We start from the raw sequence: 15032 nt of genomic DNA, 5'->3' as shown, positions 1-15032 counted from the left end.
GGGCCCCTCCCTCTCCATGCCCCCACCCCCACCTGGGACATGGGAGGGGCTGGGGGCTGTGGGGGGACAGGACCTATGCAAGGAATCCCCAGTGTCCTGCCTGTTGAGCTCAGGGTGGGGACCCAGCACCAGAAATCAAGGAGAGGAGGGGTACGGGGGGCTCCCCGAAGTTTGGCTGGGGAGGAGGGGGTGGCAAGCCTCGAACCTGCCCCCCATCCCCTGCAGGCCTGCATCATCCTACTTCACAGAGGGAGATGGAGGCCCAGGGCCCTGAGCGAGGCCTCACCTCTTGCCTGGGCTGCCCCTCCCTCTCAGTCCACTGTCCCTTCTCAGCTTCATATTAGGCTTGCACGGGGAATCAGGACCAAGACTTGCCCATCCCAAAGGCCTAGGTGGCAGAAGGGACCCTGAGGACATTAATAAATATGGATGGGCGGTCCCTGGAGGCAGCTGGCCAAGTCCAGGCTGGGAAGGGAAGCCTGGCCTGGTCTGCCCCTAGGGCCGCCCCCGCCCTCAGCCTCTCTCGCTGTGGCTCCTGGGGGCCACGATCCGGTAGTTGGCTGCGTGTCCTCCCCTCTTGCCCCGCAGAAGGCTGGGGGTGCCTGTGCCGACGGGGCCTGCCCCCGACCCCTCTGGTTCTGCCGGAGGGAAGGAGAGAGTCTGGGTTAGTGAGGTCTGTGTGAGGTGCCCGTCTCCCTTCGGCCCTCGGGGGGCTGGGGCGCTCGGTACTCTGCCAGCTGCACTCTGCCCTGGCGTCTGGGAGGCAGAGCTGTGAGAAAGAAGGGTGTTTGCAAGCTGGTTAGTGCCTCCCCTCCGCCCCCGGGAGTTATCAGCTCCCCACCCAGTGAGAGCACTCAGGGCCTCTACTGGATTTTCTCCGTCAAGTAAGGATCAATGAACCTGCCATGTTTCTGAAATGCTTAGCACGGAGCGAATGCTCCATAAAAGTATAGTCCTTTCCCACATTTTGGGGGCAGAGGCGTGCCCTGAATCATCCCTGTTTCATAGCTGGGTAAGCTAAGGTCAGGGAATAGACTCACTCTCCCCCTCTCCTTGGGTGAGGCCACGTGTGGTGAGGAAGAGTTTAGAAAGGCCAGGCTCTGCCACTGACCTACTGACAGCTTTGGGCAAGTCTAGTCTCTGCCAGGGCCTCAACTGTCTCATCTCTAAAACCAGGAGGGATAGTTCCAGATACACTCTGAGGTCCTGGCCAACTCCAGTAATTATTGAAATTCGTTCTAATATGGCCCCAACCTGGAAATGAGCTGTCCCACAAGAGTGAAACTAAATAATTGGCATTCTTGCCACCTGGAAAACTCTCATCCTTCAACACCCAAGCAAGGCCTACCTCCTTCAAGAAGTCTTCTGCCGCTAACACTTCGGTCCCCCTCTAAGTTAAATAAGTAGGTCAGGTAGGTCAGGATGGGCTATTTTTCCAGGGCGAGAGGAACACTCAAAGAGCAGAGCCCCAGGATGGGGGACTTGGCTGAGCCTCCAAAGTCCTGTTCAAAAGGACAGACACTTGGACTCTGGTGAGCACCAGCTTCCCACTGGGGCACTGCCAGGGGAGTGGGCTATACCCTCCTAATCCTAGCTGTCTAGCACTCTGACCCTGTGTGCCCCAGCCTCCCATACACCTCTGGGCTGAAATTTGGGGCCCCTGGGACAGACAGGCGTGTGTGGTCACAGTCAAGGGAGATTTCATGCCCTAAATCAGGGAGCTCAGGCTCCAACATCAGCTAGGGCCAAGTCCTGGCCCCACCATGTACCAATGATGTAGTCTTGGGCAAGTCACAGAATCTCTGAGCCTCATCTGCAACATGGGGATAATACCGTGTCATACCCCTGTGGTAAGGGTTTAAGGTGACCAGGAGTGGAAAGTGGTTTTCGCATGCTGGATTATTATGGTCACTAGGTGTGTTTTTGACCCAGCTCTCCTGCAGGCCTGGCCACTGTGAGTTGGTCATGAGATGCTACTCTGACACAATCAGATTCAGGGCCCTTAGTTTCCCCTGGGCCCCGCTCAGGGCCTGGCAGAGCAGAGGTGTCCACGAACTTTTGCTGATGGAGCAAAAAGAGCCAGTCCTTTTGAGGACAGACCCATGGTGGATCCCTGGCCTCACCACTACTATTGCTGTGACTCTTGAGGAAATCACGTGAGCTCTTTGTACTTCTGTTTCTTCATCTGTGAAATGGGCATGGTGTCACTCACCCAGCAAGCTTGTTACAGGGCTGGCTATAAATCCCCCAGCCCAGTGGGCCAGATGTGTGACGGCTGTTACCATCTCCTCATTACTGATTATAACCTAAACATGAGAGCTCAGTCTGGGTCTTTAGTTAGCACCTGCTGTGTACAATGAACAATGGGGAAAGTTCCTTCTTCTCTGCTTCCCTCCCCCTCCCCTCCCCTTCCAGGCCCACAACTCGAGCTGGCTTGTGGGGTCACTCTCCCAGGCTGGTGGCCACAGCGAGGGGGCGTGGCCCTTCTCAGGTGACCAGCACTCCCTCCCTGGGCTGCTGGATACAGAGGTGACTAAAGTGGAGATGGGCTATAGGTCCAAGGCTACAGTGTGTCCCTTCTGGGTCCTCTCCCTATCCTCCCGAGAGGACAGCACCTGAAAAAGCCTGGGATTTGGTCCTTGGGCCCTGAACTGTAAGAGGGGGAGGAGGTCTGGAAGGTGGCCACTGATGTTTCTAAAAGTTAGAGAAGCCCCGTGGCAAGGTGGGAAGAGCTTGGGAAGCCTACCACACACCCCTTCCAGCCTCCAGGCCTTGGTCCACACAGGACTCTCCGTCAGGGCTGCCCTTTCTGTCTTGTGCTCACACAATCACAGGGATCTTCCGTGACCCAACGCAAGTGTCCCCTCTGCCAGGAAGGCTTCTCCACGCTGCAGCCGGAGGGGATTGCCACTCACTCACATCCTTTGGTGCTCCTGTCCCCCATGGCCCTCATCTCTATAGACCCTGAGGATTCCCCTTCACTTGATGGGCCCAGAGTGGCCACCCTGAGCTGGCACTCAGTAGGTGTGCCCTACAGTTTTGCTGAATGAAGGAGGCTTGGCTGTCATCCTGGCCCTCCTTCCTGCTCAGGGACTCAGTTTCCTCATCTGTAAAATAGATGTGAAGTTGGACATGATGTCCGAGGCCTTTGTGCACTGATGTACTAGGGTTGGGCTGTGAGACGGGGCAGCTGGAGGTGGGAGGAGGGCGGCCTTGGGGGCCTCTTCCAGCCTCCAGGCCTTTGTCCACACAGGACTCTTCGTGGGTAGGTGAGGACTGGAGCTCAGCCCTGAGGGCGGCCAATCCCTGCCGCTCTCCATGGCCACCCACAGGCTCGGGTTTAATGGGGAGAACCCTCCTTAGCCCCACCACGAAAAGCCAGGCACCGGGAGGGGTGCTGCCCACTTGATGTCTAATCTCCTTCCATGCCTTCTACCTCCCTTCAAGAGCCTTCTCAAACTGGGGCCTGCCAGGTTCTCTAGCCTCAGCTGTCACTCCCTCGCAAGCTCACAGAACAGTCTAGCCTCTTGGCTTTGGCTCGTGTTGTCCTCTGCCTGTTGACTCCTGCTGTCCTTGCCTTTCAGGTTCATTTAGAGGATACCTCCTCCAGGAAGCCCTCTCTGAGATGCCCTCCCCCACACACCCCAGCCTGGGGCTGGGGCACTTCTGTGCTCTCATAGCACTCACTCCACCGTGGCATTCCTCACCCCAGGTTTAACAGTTCCAGGGTGACCCCCCGTGCCCCTGTACCCTACACTCCCCGACAACAGGACTAGGTCTGTCTGACACCATGTGTCAGACACACGGTGTCAGGCACCGTCTGTCTGTCTGCTGGCTGGCCGGAAGGACTAGAGAAGGAGTGTCTGCTGGCCTAGGGCCACCAGTGGGAGGTGACTTCTGTGTCCCTGGGCCCTTCCTGGAAGGGACCGCCCCTACCTGCCCACCCTGCCGTTACCTGGCCAGATGATGGCTTCCAGCAGGGTGACTCGTCTGGCCAGGAGCTCCAGCTGAGCCTGCTGCTGCAGGAAGCTCTGTAAGCTAGGAGCCTGATGGGAGATCAAGAAGAGCAGACGGTGCGAGTCCGGCCTCCAAGGGCTGGGCCGGGGAGCCGAGGGCAGGGTGCAGGGGCCAGGCACCGGCCAGCTTCGAGGCAGGAGCCCGGGTGTGAGTCTCTATCGAGACCTCGGTCTCCCCTTCTAAGTGGGGACGGGGCCTGCCTGGCTCCTCAAGTGAGCAGATGGGTGGCGACATTGGTGGGTAAGTGCCTGGGGTGGGGGTCTGGCTCTCTCCCTGAAGGGACCTGCAGGATGGGTTAGGAGGACCAGAGGGGGACCTGCAGCTGTAAGGGAGACACTTGGGGCTAGGAAGGCCTGCCCTGTGGGGGCCTCTGGGGGCTTCTGGGGGAGGGGAGGTCGGAACTAGTGGGGGCTATAGTACCTGGAGTACCCTGGGGCCTGAGCCTGGCTTCGTCACCCACAGTCCCCTGTATTTCTGGAGTCTAGCTCCATGACCTATTGTCCTGTGGGCTTGGAGACTGGCTCTGTTACCCATGATTTCTGGAGAGCTGAATGCAGCCTGACTTTATTACCCATGACCCCCTGCTCTGCTGCAGTCTGGCTCTGTTACCACAATCCCTTGCTCTGCGGCAGTCTGGCTCGGTTACCCACAACCCCCTGCTGGTCTGGAGTTTGGCTCCATTGCCCCTAATTTCTTCCAAATTCAAAATCTTTCACCTCTGCTTCCCCTGCAGGCCTGCAAGCCACATTACCCACAATGCCCGGAGGCCCAGGTCTGACCACAGAGGTGGGGGGCCCAGGTCTCTAGGGCCCCCTTTTCACCTGTGGAGGAAGGACCAGCCATCGAGGGATGGGTGGCCTTGCTCTCTCAGGTCCTCACCTGCCTAGGGCAGGCACCTTCTCCAGCCTCATGGCTGAGTCCAGGCAGCTCCACCCCTGGAGGGCCTGGGGAAGGCTAGCGGGTGGGGGCTGGGCTGTCTGTCCGTCTGTCTGTCTCTACTCACCATAGAGCCCAATCATTGTTTCCAAGATTAAAACCCTCTCAGCTAAAATCTTCAAAGCCTCGCGTAGTTGGTGCAACCCCTCCCCCTGCGGAGGAAAGAGACAGATGCAGCCGTGAAGGGGGCAAGGGAGGGGGCCCTGCAAAGCTTGTTGGTGGCCCATGCCCCACCCTGGACATGCACCTCAGCCCCGCACCACCTGCCACAGCCCAGGGCCCCGCGGACAGCCAGGATAAGACCAGGAGAGGACGGGGGCAGGGGGGCGGGGCAAGACAGGTGGAAGCAGTCCCCTCAGTAAGTCCTGATGGGTTCCAGCTGGCTGCTCTCTGCCCACACCCCTGCACGGGTGGCAAGGGGTTGCCGATCCTCAGGGGCTGCACTGCCGTCCCAGAGCCTGCCCTGGAGACTGTCACAGGGTGCCCCTGAATCTCTGTTGCCTGATACCTGCATGATTCCTGCCCCATCCCTAGGCCACATGCACTCTCGTTTACTTAATAGTCTTTAAACTGAGTCACTTTTGCCTTAATACTACATTAATCTCACTCTAATGAATTCCATCAGTGGGAACAGGCTACTGACGGATACCCTTTCCATTCACATCAAAATGAATATGTACAAGTAAAATGAGAAAATGTTTGAGTGGCATCACTTTTGGGAAGTTGTGCTTAAAATGCTGGAAAAGCTGAGGCTCAGGCCCAGGTGTCCACTCTCCAGCCCTTCTCACTTTGGGCTCATCCCTCCCTGGGCTCGGACTGTTCCAAGTCCATATTCTGCATGTCCTGGAATCAGGCCCCCAATCCCACCCTCCCTTCTAAGCAGTATCTCTGGGTCTGCAGCCCCCAGGTCCAGGGATGTGGCAGTGGGCCCCCAAAGCCCCCCCCCACCCTCCCAGCAATGTCAGCTGGCACCCCAGGCTCCTGCTAGTCTTCACTTTCACTTCCAATTTGTCTGTCCTTTCCTTCCCCAACACGGGGTCCACGGTCGGGCTGAACGTCCACACTCCCTCACTCCTTCCTCTCTCCTAGTCCAGACTCAAGCTAGTTCCAGAATGTTGATATCTTAATTCCAACAGAGCACCAGGACAGCAAATAGAATGATTCTAGCCCTGACATATCTGGGAGTCTCTCTCAGCATCCTTTACTTAGTACAGACTAAATAAAGGGATGGGGTAGAATATGCCTATTGCTACAACAGAAATCTGACCCTTTAGGGTTCCTCAAAACATCTAACAACTGAGAGTCCGCCCAACATGTCCGTGAGCCTGCTGTAGCATTGCTGGGACTGTCCATTATAACCCAGCTGTCCTGGCCGCATCACCAGTTTGGGGCTACCCTCGGGCCACTAACTGGCCACTGCAGCCTAATGCCTCGGGTCACCATGGGCCACACACCAAAGTAATCACTCTTCAAGTATTACAGGAGCAGGCTCTAAAAATAGATGACCTTCAAAAATTACATTAAGCCACTCTGGGCATGGACGGTGGGACAAGCTGACATCCTGCATGTCCTGGTATGATGTAATTAAGAGGGTGTCCCCTGGTGCTCCTGCCAAGAGCATTTAACTGCATCTCATCACCAAGAAACAATCAGACAACTCTAGATGGCGGGATATTCACAAAAAGACAAAGTCAAGAGAAAGAAGAAAAGGACAGGGACTGTTCTAGATGACAAGGCACTAGAGATGTAACAACCAAGTTCAATGCATGAATCTTGATTAGATCTTAGATTTTAAAAAAATAGCTAAGGGGCCCCTGGGTGGCTCAGTCAGTTAAGCGTCTGCCTTGGGCTCAGGTCATGATCCCAAGATCCTGGGATTGAGCCCTGCATTAGGCTCTCTGCTCAGTGGGGAGTCTGCTTCTCCCTCTACCCCTCCCCGCTGCTAGTGTTCTCTCAAATAAATAAATAAAATCTTAAAAAAAAAAAAAATTAGAGAAAACATGTCCAACTAAGTCCTGCTATTTGGATCCCTTCCAAGATGGGTGGCCTGTTGTTTGCACTGGTAATGCCCCACTCCCCTCCCGGCCTGGATTGAATATCCAGGGCCTGTTGGACACCCCCACTCAGCTTTAACACAGACAGCTCCCAGTTTCCCTGGACAGAACCCAGTGGCGCTGCTTCTCCGGGCTCTCTACTGTAAAGTTTGCCTTAAGGGCTTGCTCCCCCTCACAGTCAAACCAGCACCAAGTATTGCTTAGTCTATGGACATCCATCTGTCCTCACCATACCCCCTGCCAGTTCCAGCCCCCACAGTCTCTCGCCAGGATGACCACAACAGACTCCCACCTGGCGTCTCTCTTTCTGCTTCTCCCGTATTGCCCCCTTCTCCCATCTATTCTCCACACGGCAGTCAGAGGAACTGTTGGCAAACAAAAATCTGACCATGTCCCTTCCCTGCTGTTAAATACTTCAATGACTCCCCACTGTCCGCAGGACAAAGTTCAAATTCCTCAGTATGGCCTCCTAAGTCCTGAAAGCCTGTTTGACCTCCGTCTCACCCCTTGACTGTCACACTGTACCATGCCAAGTATTTGCAGCTCCTTGAATACCCCAGCCTCACTCCAGCCCCAAGGACTTTGAACATGATGTTCTCTCTCCTCTGCTTGAACACTTTGTTTGGTTAATGCACCCTTCAGGCCTCAGCCCCCATCTCCTCTTCCAGGAGGACGCTAAATCGTCCCCCATCACAGCTGAGCCATCTCTGTCCTGTTGCCGCTGGTTACTGGTCTGTTCCACCCTCCCACTGTGAGCACCTTGAGGGTGGGGGCTGTGTCCAAATCACATCTATATGTCTATGGTGCCCAGCCTGGGGCCTGGCACCCACCGAGGAGGGACTGGTTTCCTCGGTCCTGGGAACTGAAAATCCTGGGCTTCAGTTCCATCTCTGCCAACAATTTGCTCTGCGGAGTTGGGCCTCAGTTTTTCCTGTCTGAATGAGGGGTACGAGCTTTGGTCTAGATGGGCTGGTTCAGCTCAGTCGCTTTGGGGGCAGTGCCTGCAGTTCATGCTCATGACCACTGGGTGTCACTGCTGAGCCACAGTCGGGCCAGTGGTTCAGGTCTACCTGGGGGTTGGTGGGTGGAGAGTGGCCCCCTCGGGGCCCTTCCCCACAGTGGACCTCATGCCCACCTATCCCCAACAGAGCTAGTCCCCCAGTCTCCAAAGCCTCATGCTGACCCCAGCCCAGCAGGCCCCCCTCAGGCAGGTGGCAAGCAGGGGCAGAAGTACAGTGGGTGAAGGGGAGGCAGGAAGATGGGCAAGGGCCCTGCTACCTCTTAGGTGGCCCCTCCCAAAGGTGGTCCTGAGTTCGAGGCCTGGGTTGGGGCCGTTCAGGCATCTGTTCTCTTGGAATCCCCATGCAGGGATGGAGCTGCATAGTCTAATTCAGCCTCATTTCACCTCTCCCACCTCTCCTGGGCTGAGTAGGAAACATGTTCCCAGAGTGGGAGTGGCCAATGAAGGGGCCCAGGGGAAGCAGAGGGCTGGGCTCACACCAGTCTACCTGACCCCCAGCTCGTGTCCATATTGGCAATGTGCTTAAGAGGCTCTGGAACCACTAGGGAGTGAAGGGGGGTGTGGGGAGTAGAGTGAGCGTGAGGGGCTGGGAGAGGCTTGCTGGAGAGGTAACAGGGCCCCCAAAGTCATGGGAAGACACAGGGAAGTGCTCGTGCAGGGTGAGGGGCTCCCACGGCTGTATCCATCACTGACCCCATAATCAGGAGCAGAGAGGGCAAGGCAGGCACTGGGTGCATCCCATGTCCTCATTGACCAGTGCCCGCTAGGAAGTAGGGCACCCCAGCCAGACTGCACCAGGGAGGGACCGGGGGAAAGGGAGGCCTGATACCAGCCTTCTGAATAGCTTCCCAGTTTTCTCTCCTGTAGGGGTGTCTGCCCCCACCCCACCCATTTTCCAAATGTGTATGTCACGATGGATTCCAAGTCCCTGTATTGTGGGACTTTTGGTCCTCCCCCACCGTGCATCTCTTGAGTGGGCAGATTTCTAGGCCTGGGAACTCATTCACGGCAACTATCTCCAATGATTGTAAAGGTTTCTAGGACCCCACATGTGGTTTCTCTGTCCCCTTTCTCATATACGCTATGTCTCCTGTGTATGTGACAGTTTCTAAAGGCCTTCCTTCTCAATCTTCATGGGCTTCCTATGTGTATAGTGGTTTCTCTCATTTTCCATGGTTCTCCCATGCATATGATGGTTTCTAGGCCTCTCCTCCCACTCCCCATGGCTCTCCTATGTATGTGATGGTGTCTGGGACCTCGTGTTAATTATAGCTCTTTTGAGAATAGTGGAATCTAGGTCTACTGACCTCATTTACCATGTACGACGTATATGTAATGGTTTTTAGGGCTCCCTTCCCGTGATCCATGGATCTCCTATGTGTACGGTGGTATCTAGGTCCCTTATCCCTTTTACCACAGGGCTCCAGTGTACCTCACTGTTTCTACGCCTCCCTCCCTACGCTTCACAGCTTTCTCAAGGCCCCCTGTCCACTGTTTTGTGTGGATATTGATTTCATGCTTCCCTTTCTTCTGCAGACAGAGCAGAAGCCAAAGCCCTTGCTGGGAAGGGACTATGGAGGCAGAGGATGCAGTCTGGACTGGGTTAGCCCAAACCACCCAGGAGGAAAGGGCAGGGTCACCCTGGCTTGGAAAGGCCACAGACGGAAGGCGGAGACAGGGACGAAGACAGAGACAGAGAGCGTGGGGTCCACTGATGTGGCTGACCCTGCCTGGTTGGGAGGGACAGGATGGGGAGGGGGCCAGAGCGGAGATCTGTCAAGGCTCCTTCCTAGGAGACCAGGTTGTAGTGGGGATTTGGAGGAGGTGCCCCCATTCCAAATGATCTCCTGAGTGCCCAGGGCAGGAAGGGGCAGTGGGAGGTCTGTGCTCCGCTGGAGCTTACCCAGTGGCTCTTCTCCCCACGGTCTCCTTTGGGGCCAGGTTCTCCCTGCAAGGAGAGACAGAGGTAGAAGGAATGAGAGAGGGAAGGAGGAAGGGAGGGTGGGAGCCTGTGGAGGGGAGGAGAGGAGGAAAGAGGGAAGGAGAGATTGGGAGAAGCTAAAAGACTGAGACAGAGAGTGGCTTGTATTGGACTGACACCAGGTTAAATGCACAAAACAATGATTTGAAGGCAATGGAACATAATAAAGAGCAGCCAGAAACTGGAGGCTCTTTGACCTTTTAAAAAATGGAACTGCCTTTGGTAAAAAAAAAAAAAACAACAAAAAAAACCCCATACATATATAAATATGTATGTGTATTTATACACTTATGGCTTTTCCCCTGAGGGCACAACCCAGCCCCCTTGGCCTGGCAAATAGCTCAAGCAGGAAGCTTTAGTCTTACTGGGCTGAAGAATCACAGGTTGGAGTGCAGACTGCCAAAGGAGGAGGAAATTGAAAGGAAATCCTAGAAAGCAGGGAGCCACAGTAGGGGAGTGAGATCTACATAAATACCCCCCTCTAATCCTTGGATGGTCCATGAACTACCCATCCTAAAGTCACAAAGCTGAGTCCAACCAATACTCTAGACCAAAAATCAACATTCTTCAGAGGAAGATAACAGAATCCAGATTCTCTTTACTTCATTATCTATATTGTCCAGTATGGACAATTACTAGATATATAAAGAAACAGGAAAATGTGACCCACAATCAAGAGAAAAATAAGTCAGTAGAAACAGATCCATAGCCAACCCAGACACAATTTAAAATATCTGTGATATTTATCATCAAGGAAATGCAAATCAAAACTACAATGAGCTATCACCTCACACCTGTCAGAATGGCTAAAATCAACAACACAAGAAACAACAGGTATTGGTGAGGATGCAGAGAAAGGTGAACCCTGGTGCACTATTGGTGGGAATGCAAACTGGTGCAGCCACTTTGGAAAACAGTATGGAGGCTCCTCAAAAAGTTAAAAATAGAACTACCCTATGATCCAGCAATTGAACTAAGTATTTACCCAAAGGATACAAAATACTAATTCAAAGGGATACATGCACCCTGATGTTTATAGCAGCACTATCTAAAGAGCCAAATTATGGAAACATCCCAAGTGTCTATCGATTGATGAATGGATATATAGTATATATATAATGAAATATTATCCAGCCATAAAAAAGAATGAAATCTTGCCATTTGCAATGACATGGATGGAGCTAGAGTATTATGCTAAGTGAAATAAGTCAGGGAAAGACAAATACCATATGATTTCACTCATATGTGGAATTTAAGCAATAAAACAAATGAGCAAAAGGAAAAGAGAGAGAGGGAGGCATACTAAGAAACAGACTCTTAACTATAGAGAACAAACTGATGGTTACCAGAAGGGAGGGAGGGAGGTGGAGTGATGGGGATTAAGGAGGGCACTTGTCATGATGAGCACCAGGTGACATATGGAAGTGTTGAATCACTATATTGTACGTCCCTGAAACTAATATTACACTGTAAGCTAACTAACTGGAATTCCAAAAAAAACTTAAAAAAATAAAATATCTGTGATAAATATGTTAAGGAATGTAGTGGAATTGATATTGGTAGGTGATGAGATGGGGAATTTCAGGAGATCTGTGAAAACTGTAGGAAAGCATCAGATGGAAATCCTGGAAATGAAAAGATAATATGAAATGAAATAAATGAAATAGATAAATGAAAAAGATAATACTTGAAATAAAAAATTTGTTAGCTGGGATTAACAGAAGATTGGCCAGAACAGAAGAAAGACTTCTTTAACTTGAAGACAGGTCAATGCAAGAACTCAAACTGAAGCACAAGGAGGAAAAAAGATTTTTTTTAAAAAATTAATGGAGCTGGGGCACCTGGGTGGCTCAGTCGTCAAGTGTCTGCCTTTGGCTCAGGTCATGATCCCAGGGTCCTGGGATCGAGTCCTGCATCGGGCTCCCTGCTCCACGGGAAGCCTGCTTCTCCCTCTCCCACTCCCCCTGCTTGTGTTCCCTCTCTTGCTGTCTCTCTCTCTGTCAAAAAAATAAATAAAAACTTAAAAAATATATATATAACGGAGCCTGGGGCACCTGGCTGGCTCAGGTGGAGGAGCACGTGACTCTTGATTTGGGGGTTGTGAGTTCAAGCCCCATGTGGGGTGGGTGTAGAGATTACCTAAATAAAAAACTTTAAAAAAATTAACAGAGCCTCAATGACTCATGAGAGAGTATTAGGTATAACTGAAGTCCCAGAAGGAGTGATGAGAGTGCAGGAACAGAAAAAATAAGTTGAGGAAATATTAATCAATTTTGTCTCTAGGGGCGCCTGGGTGACTCAGTCGTTAAGCATCTGCCTTCGGCTCAGGTCATGATCCCAGGGTCCTGGGATCGAGCCCCGCGTCGGGCTCCCTGCTCTGCGGGAAGCCTACTTCTCCCTCTCCTGCTTCTCCCTCTCCCACTCCCCCTGCTTGTGTTCCCTCTCTCGCTGTGTATCTCTCTGTCAAATAAATAAATAAAATCTTTAAAAAAAAATTTTTGTCTCTAAATTTGATTTAAAAACAAAACAAACCAGACTTTTTGTTTCTGGCATGGCACATGAGGAGCTCAGAAGTTGACATTCTGTCCTAATAAAAAGGAAAATCCTGAACAAACTGGAAAATCAACAACTCTTCTTAGAGCCATCAAAGCAGTGAGGTCGCAGGACAAATTACTACCCCCCCAAATTGCAGAGAAAGGGGTGGGTTACAATTTCCTGAGCAGAAGCCTCACTAGGAACCAGTGCCAGGTAGGAAAACCTAAACATAACTGACGAATTGCTGGAAGCCAACTCTCAATGTGGCCGACGCTGAGAGTTAAACATTCCAGGGGGGGGACTCAGTTTGGGGGTAATCCCCACATCTGTGTGAGTTTTATGCAGGAGCTCTGTCAAGTCCTCACAGTGAATGCTGTGGAAAAATCTCCTCGTGCTTTCAGTAGGAGGAGAGGGAAAGGAACCATCTTGAAACACTCCAGAGCATTCTGTTGTTCTCAGGAGAAACTGTTTTACTGGATCCTAACCTGCTGGGGTCTTATAGGAGCCTAATTGACCCGGGGGTAGGGAAATACCCAACTATAGCTGGCTTTAGCCTTCCGCGTGTGGGAAGAGAAAGCCCAGCTCAGCCCCCGCTAGCCATCTTGTCCCAACTAACGGGGAAAAACAACCCCCACCAAAAAACAAAACAAAACAAAACAAAACAAAAAAGAAATTAAGAAGTGCTGGTGAAGTTCACAGTCCACGGGTATAGGCTTAACGAAAGACTGAGACTTAACCATAGGGCTACGGAACGCTTCCTCCCCCTGCACACCTAACCACTACATTGCTAAAGTCTCTTTATTGCCGTTCTTTTCACCCAGTACATCATGTTTACCTTCGAACAAAAAATTACAAGGTATTCCATAGGCTGCCTTTGAGTTTTGTTGACTGTTTCCTTTGCTGGGCAAAAGTTTTTTTTTTTGACACTTTTTTTTTAAATGACATTTCAAGATTTTTTGTTTATTTATTTGAGAGAGAGAGACAGCGAGAGAGGGAACACAAGCAGGGGGAGTGGGAGAGGGAGAGGGAGAAGCAGGCTTCCCGCTGAGCAGGGAGCCCGACTCAGGGCTTGATCCGAGGACCCTGAGATCATAACCTGAGCTGAAGGCAGACACTTAACTGACTGAGCCGCCCAGGTGCCCCTGTGCAAAAGCTTTTTATCTTGATGAAGTCCCAATTGTTCATTTTTGCTTTTGTTTCTCTTGCCTTTGAAGAAGCGTCTAGCAAGAATTTGCTGCAGCCGAGGTCACAGAGGTTGCTGCCTGTGTTCTCCTCTAAGATTTTGATGGATTCCTGTCTCATAATTAGGTCTTTCATCCATTCTGAACTCATATGTGGAATTTAAGAAACAAAACAGATGAACATAGGGGAAGGGAGGGAAAAATAAAATAAGATGAAAACAGAGAGAGAGAAGCCAAACCCTAAGAGACTCTTAACTATAGGAAACAAACTGAGGGTTGCGGGAGGGGAGGTGGGTGGGGGGATGGGGTAACTGGGGGATGGGCATTTAGGAAGGCACTTGATGGAATGAGCACTGGGTGTTGTATGCAACTGATGAATCACTAAATTCTACCTCTGAAACTAATAATACACTATATGTTAATTAAATTGAAATTAAATTTAAAAATTTAAAAAAATTACAAGGCATACTAACAGGCAAAAAACACAGTTTTAAGAAACTGAGCAAATACCAGAACCAGAGTCAGATATAGCACAGATGTTGAAATTATCAGACCAGGAATTTAAAAAAACAACTATATGGGGCACCTGGATGGCTCAGTCAGTTAAGTGTCTGCCTCCAGCTCAGGTCATGATCTTGGTGTCCTGGGAACCCCACATCAAGCCCCACATGGGGCTTCCTGCTCAGTGGGGAGTCTGTTTCTCCCTCTCCCTCTGCTCCTCCCCACTGCTCATGCTCTCTTTCAAATAAATAATCTTTTAAAAAAACAACTATGATTAATATGCTAAAGGCTTTAATGGAAAAAATTGACAACATGCAAGAACAGATGGATAATGTGAGCAGAGAGATGGAAATTCTAAGAATCAAAAAGAAATGCTAGATTTTGGTTGTAGGTGCTCTTCATAGAGTCAGTTAGCTAAGGGTCATCCCATTCTTCCCAGGCCTCTTAAGAAATACTTCAATTCTAGCAAAGGCCCTGCTTTCTAGTATCAGGAGCCATGGTCCAGAAACACAAATTAAACAGAATTTTAGCCATTTATCTCCCAGACTGTCCCTTTCCTGACATTCTACCTAGAGCAGGAAAAAATAATGAAAACACTACCTGCAGTCACAAGTCCTCCAGTTTCCTGGCCAAGATTTCATATTCCTTTAGAGATACCTTTCAAGGAGAAAGTGACAAGGGAGGGGAACATGGGGGATTTCAAAGGTACTGATAAGGTTCTACTTCTTTTTTTTTTTTTTTTAAAGATTTTATTTATTTATTTGAGAGAGAGAGAATGAGAGAGAGCGAACACCTGAGAGGGGATA

The 15032-nt window shown here is 51.3% G+C and overlaps 1 protein-coding gene across 12 annotated transcripts in view; it reads right to left on the bottom strand.

Moving 5' to 3' along the window:
* EWSR1 (EWS RNA binding protein 1) overlaps positions 1-15032 on the bottom strand; it is a 79553-nt gene that overhangs the window by 35514 nt on the left and 29007 nt on the right. For 7 of the 12 annotated variants that reach the window (XR_010407445.1, XM_064578609.1, XM_064578608.1 and 4 more), the window contains 2 exons: positions 9932-9976; positions 3956-4046 (listed from right to left, as the gene is read on the bottom strand). Coding sequence is in view for 11 of the 12 variants with exons in the window: in XM_064578609.1 (XP_064434679.1) it covers positions 3956-4046; positions 9932-9976 (136 nt within the window). In the remaining variant the exon portion in view is untranslated. Of the gene's footprint in view, positions 1-67; positions 639-3955; positions 4047-5020; positions 5106-9931; positions 9977-15032 lie in introns of those variants that run through there. The other 5 variants (XM_064578606.1, XM_064578607.1, XM_045887388.3 and 2 more) reach the window with 4 other exon arrangements.

The sequence above is a fragment of the Mirounga angustirostris genome, unplaced genomic scaffold (assembly GCF_029215605.1).
Source record: "Mirounga angustirostris isolate CCGP_5_RB_7025 unplaced genomic scaffold, mMirAng1.0.hap1 SCAF_14, whole genome shotgun sequence".
Classification (NCBI taxonomy): domain Eukaryota; kingdom Metazoa; phylum Chordata; class Mammalia; order Carnivora; family Phocidae; genus Mirounga; species Mirounga angustirostris.
This window is presented reverse-complemented; position numbering and strand designations above follow the sequence as displayed.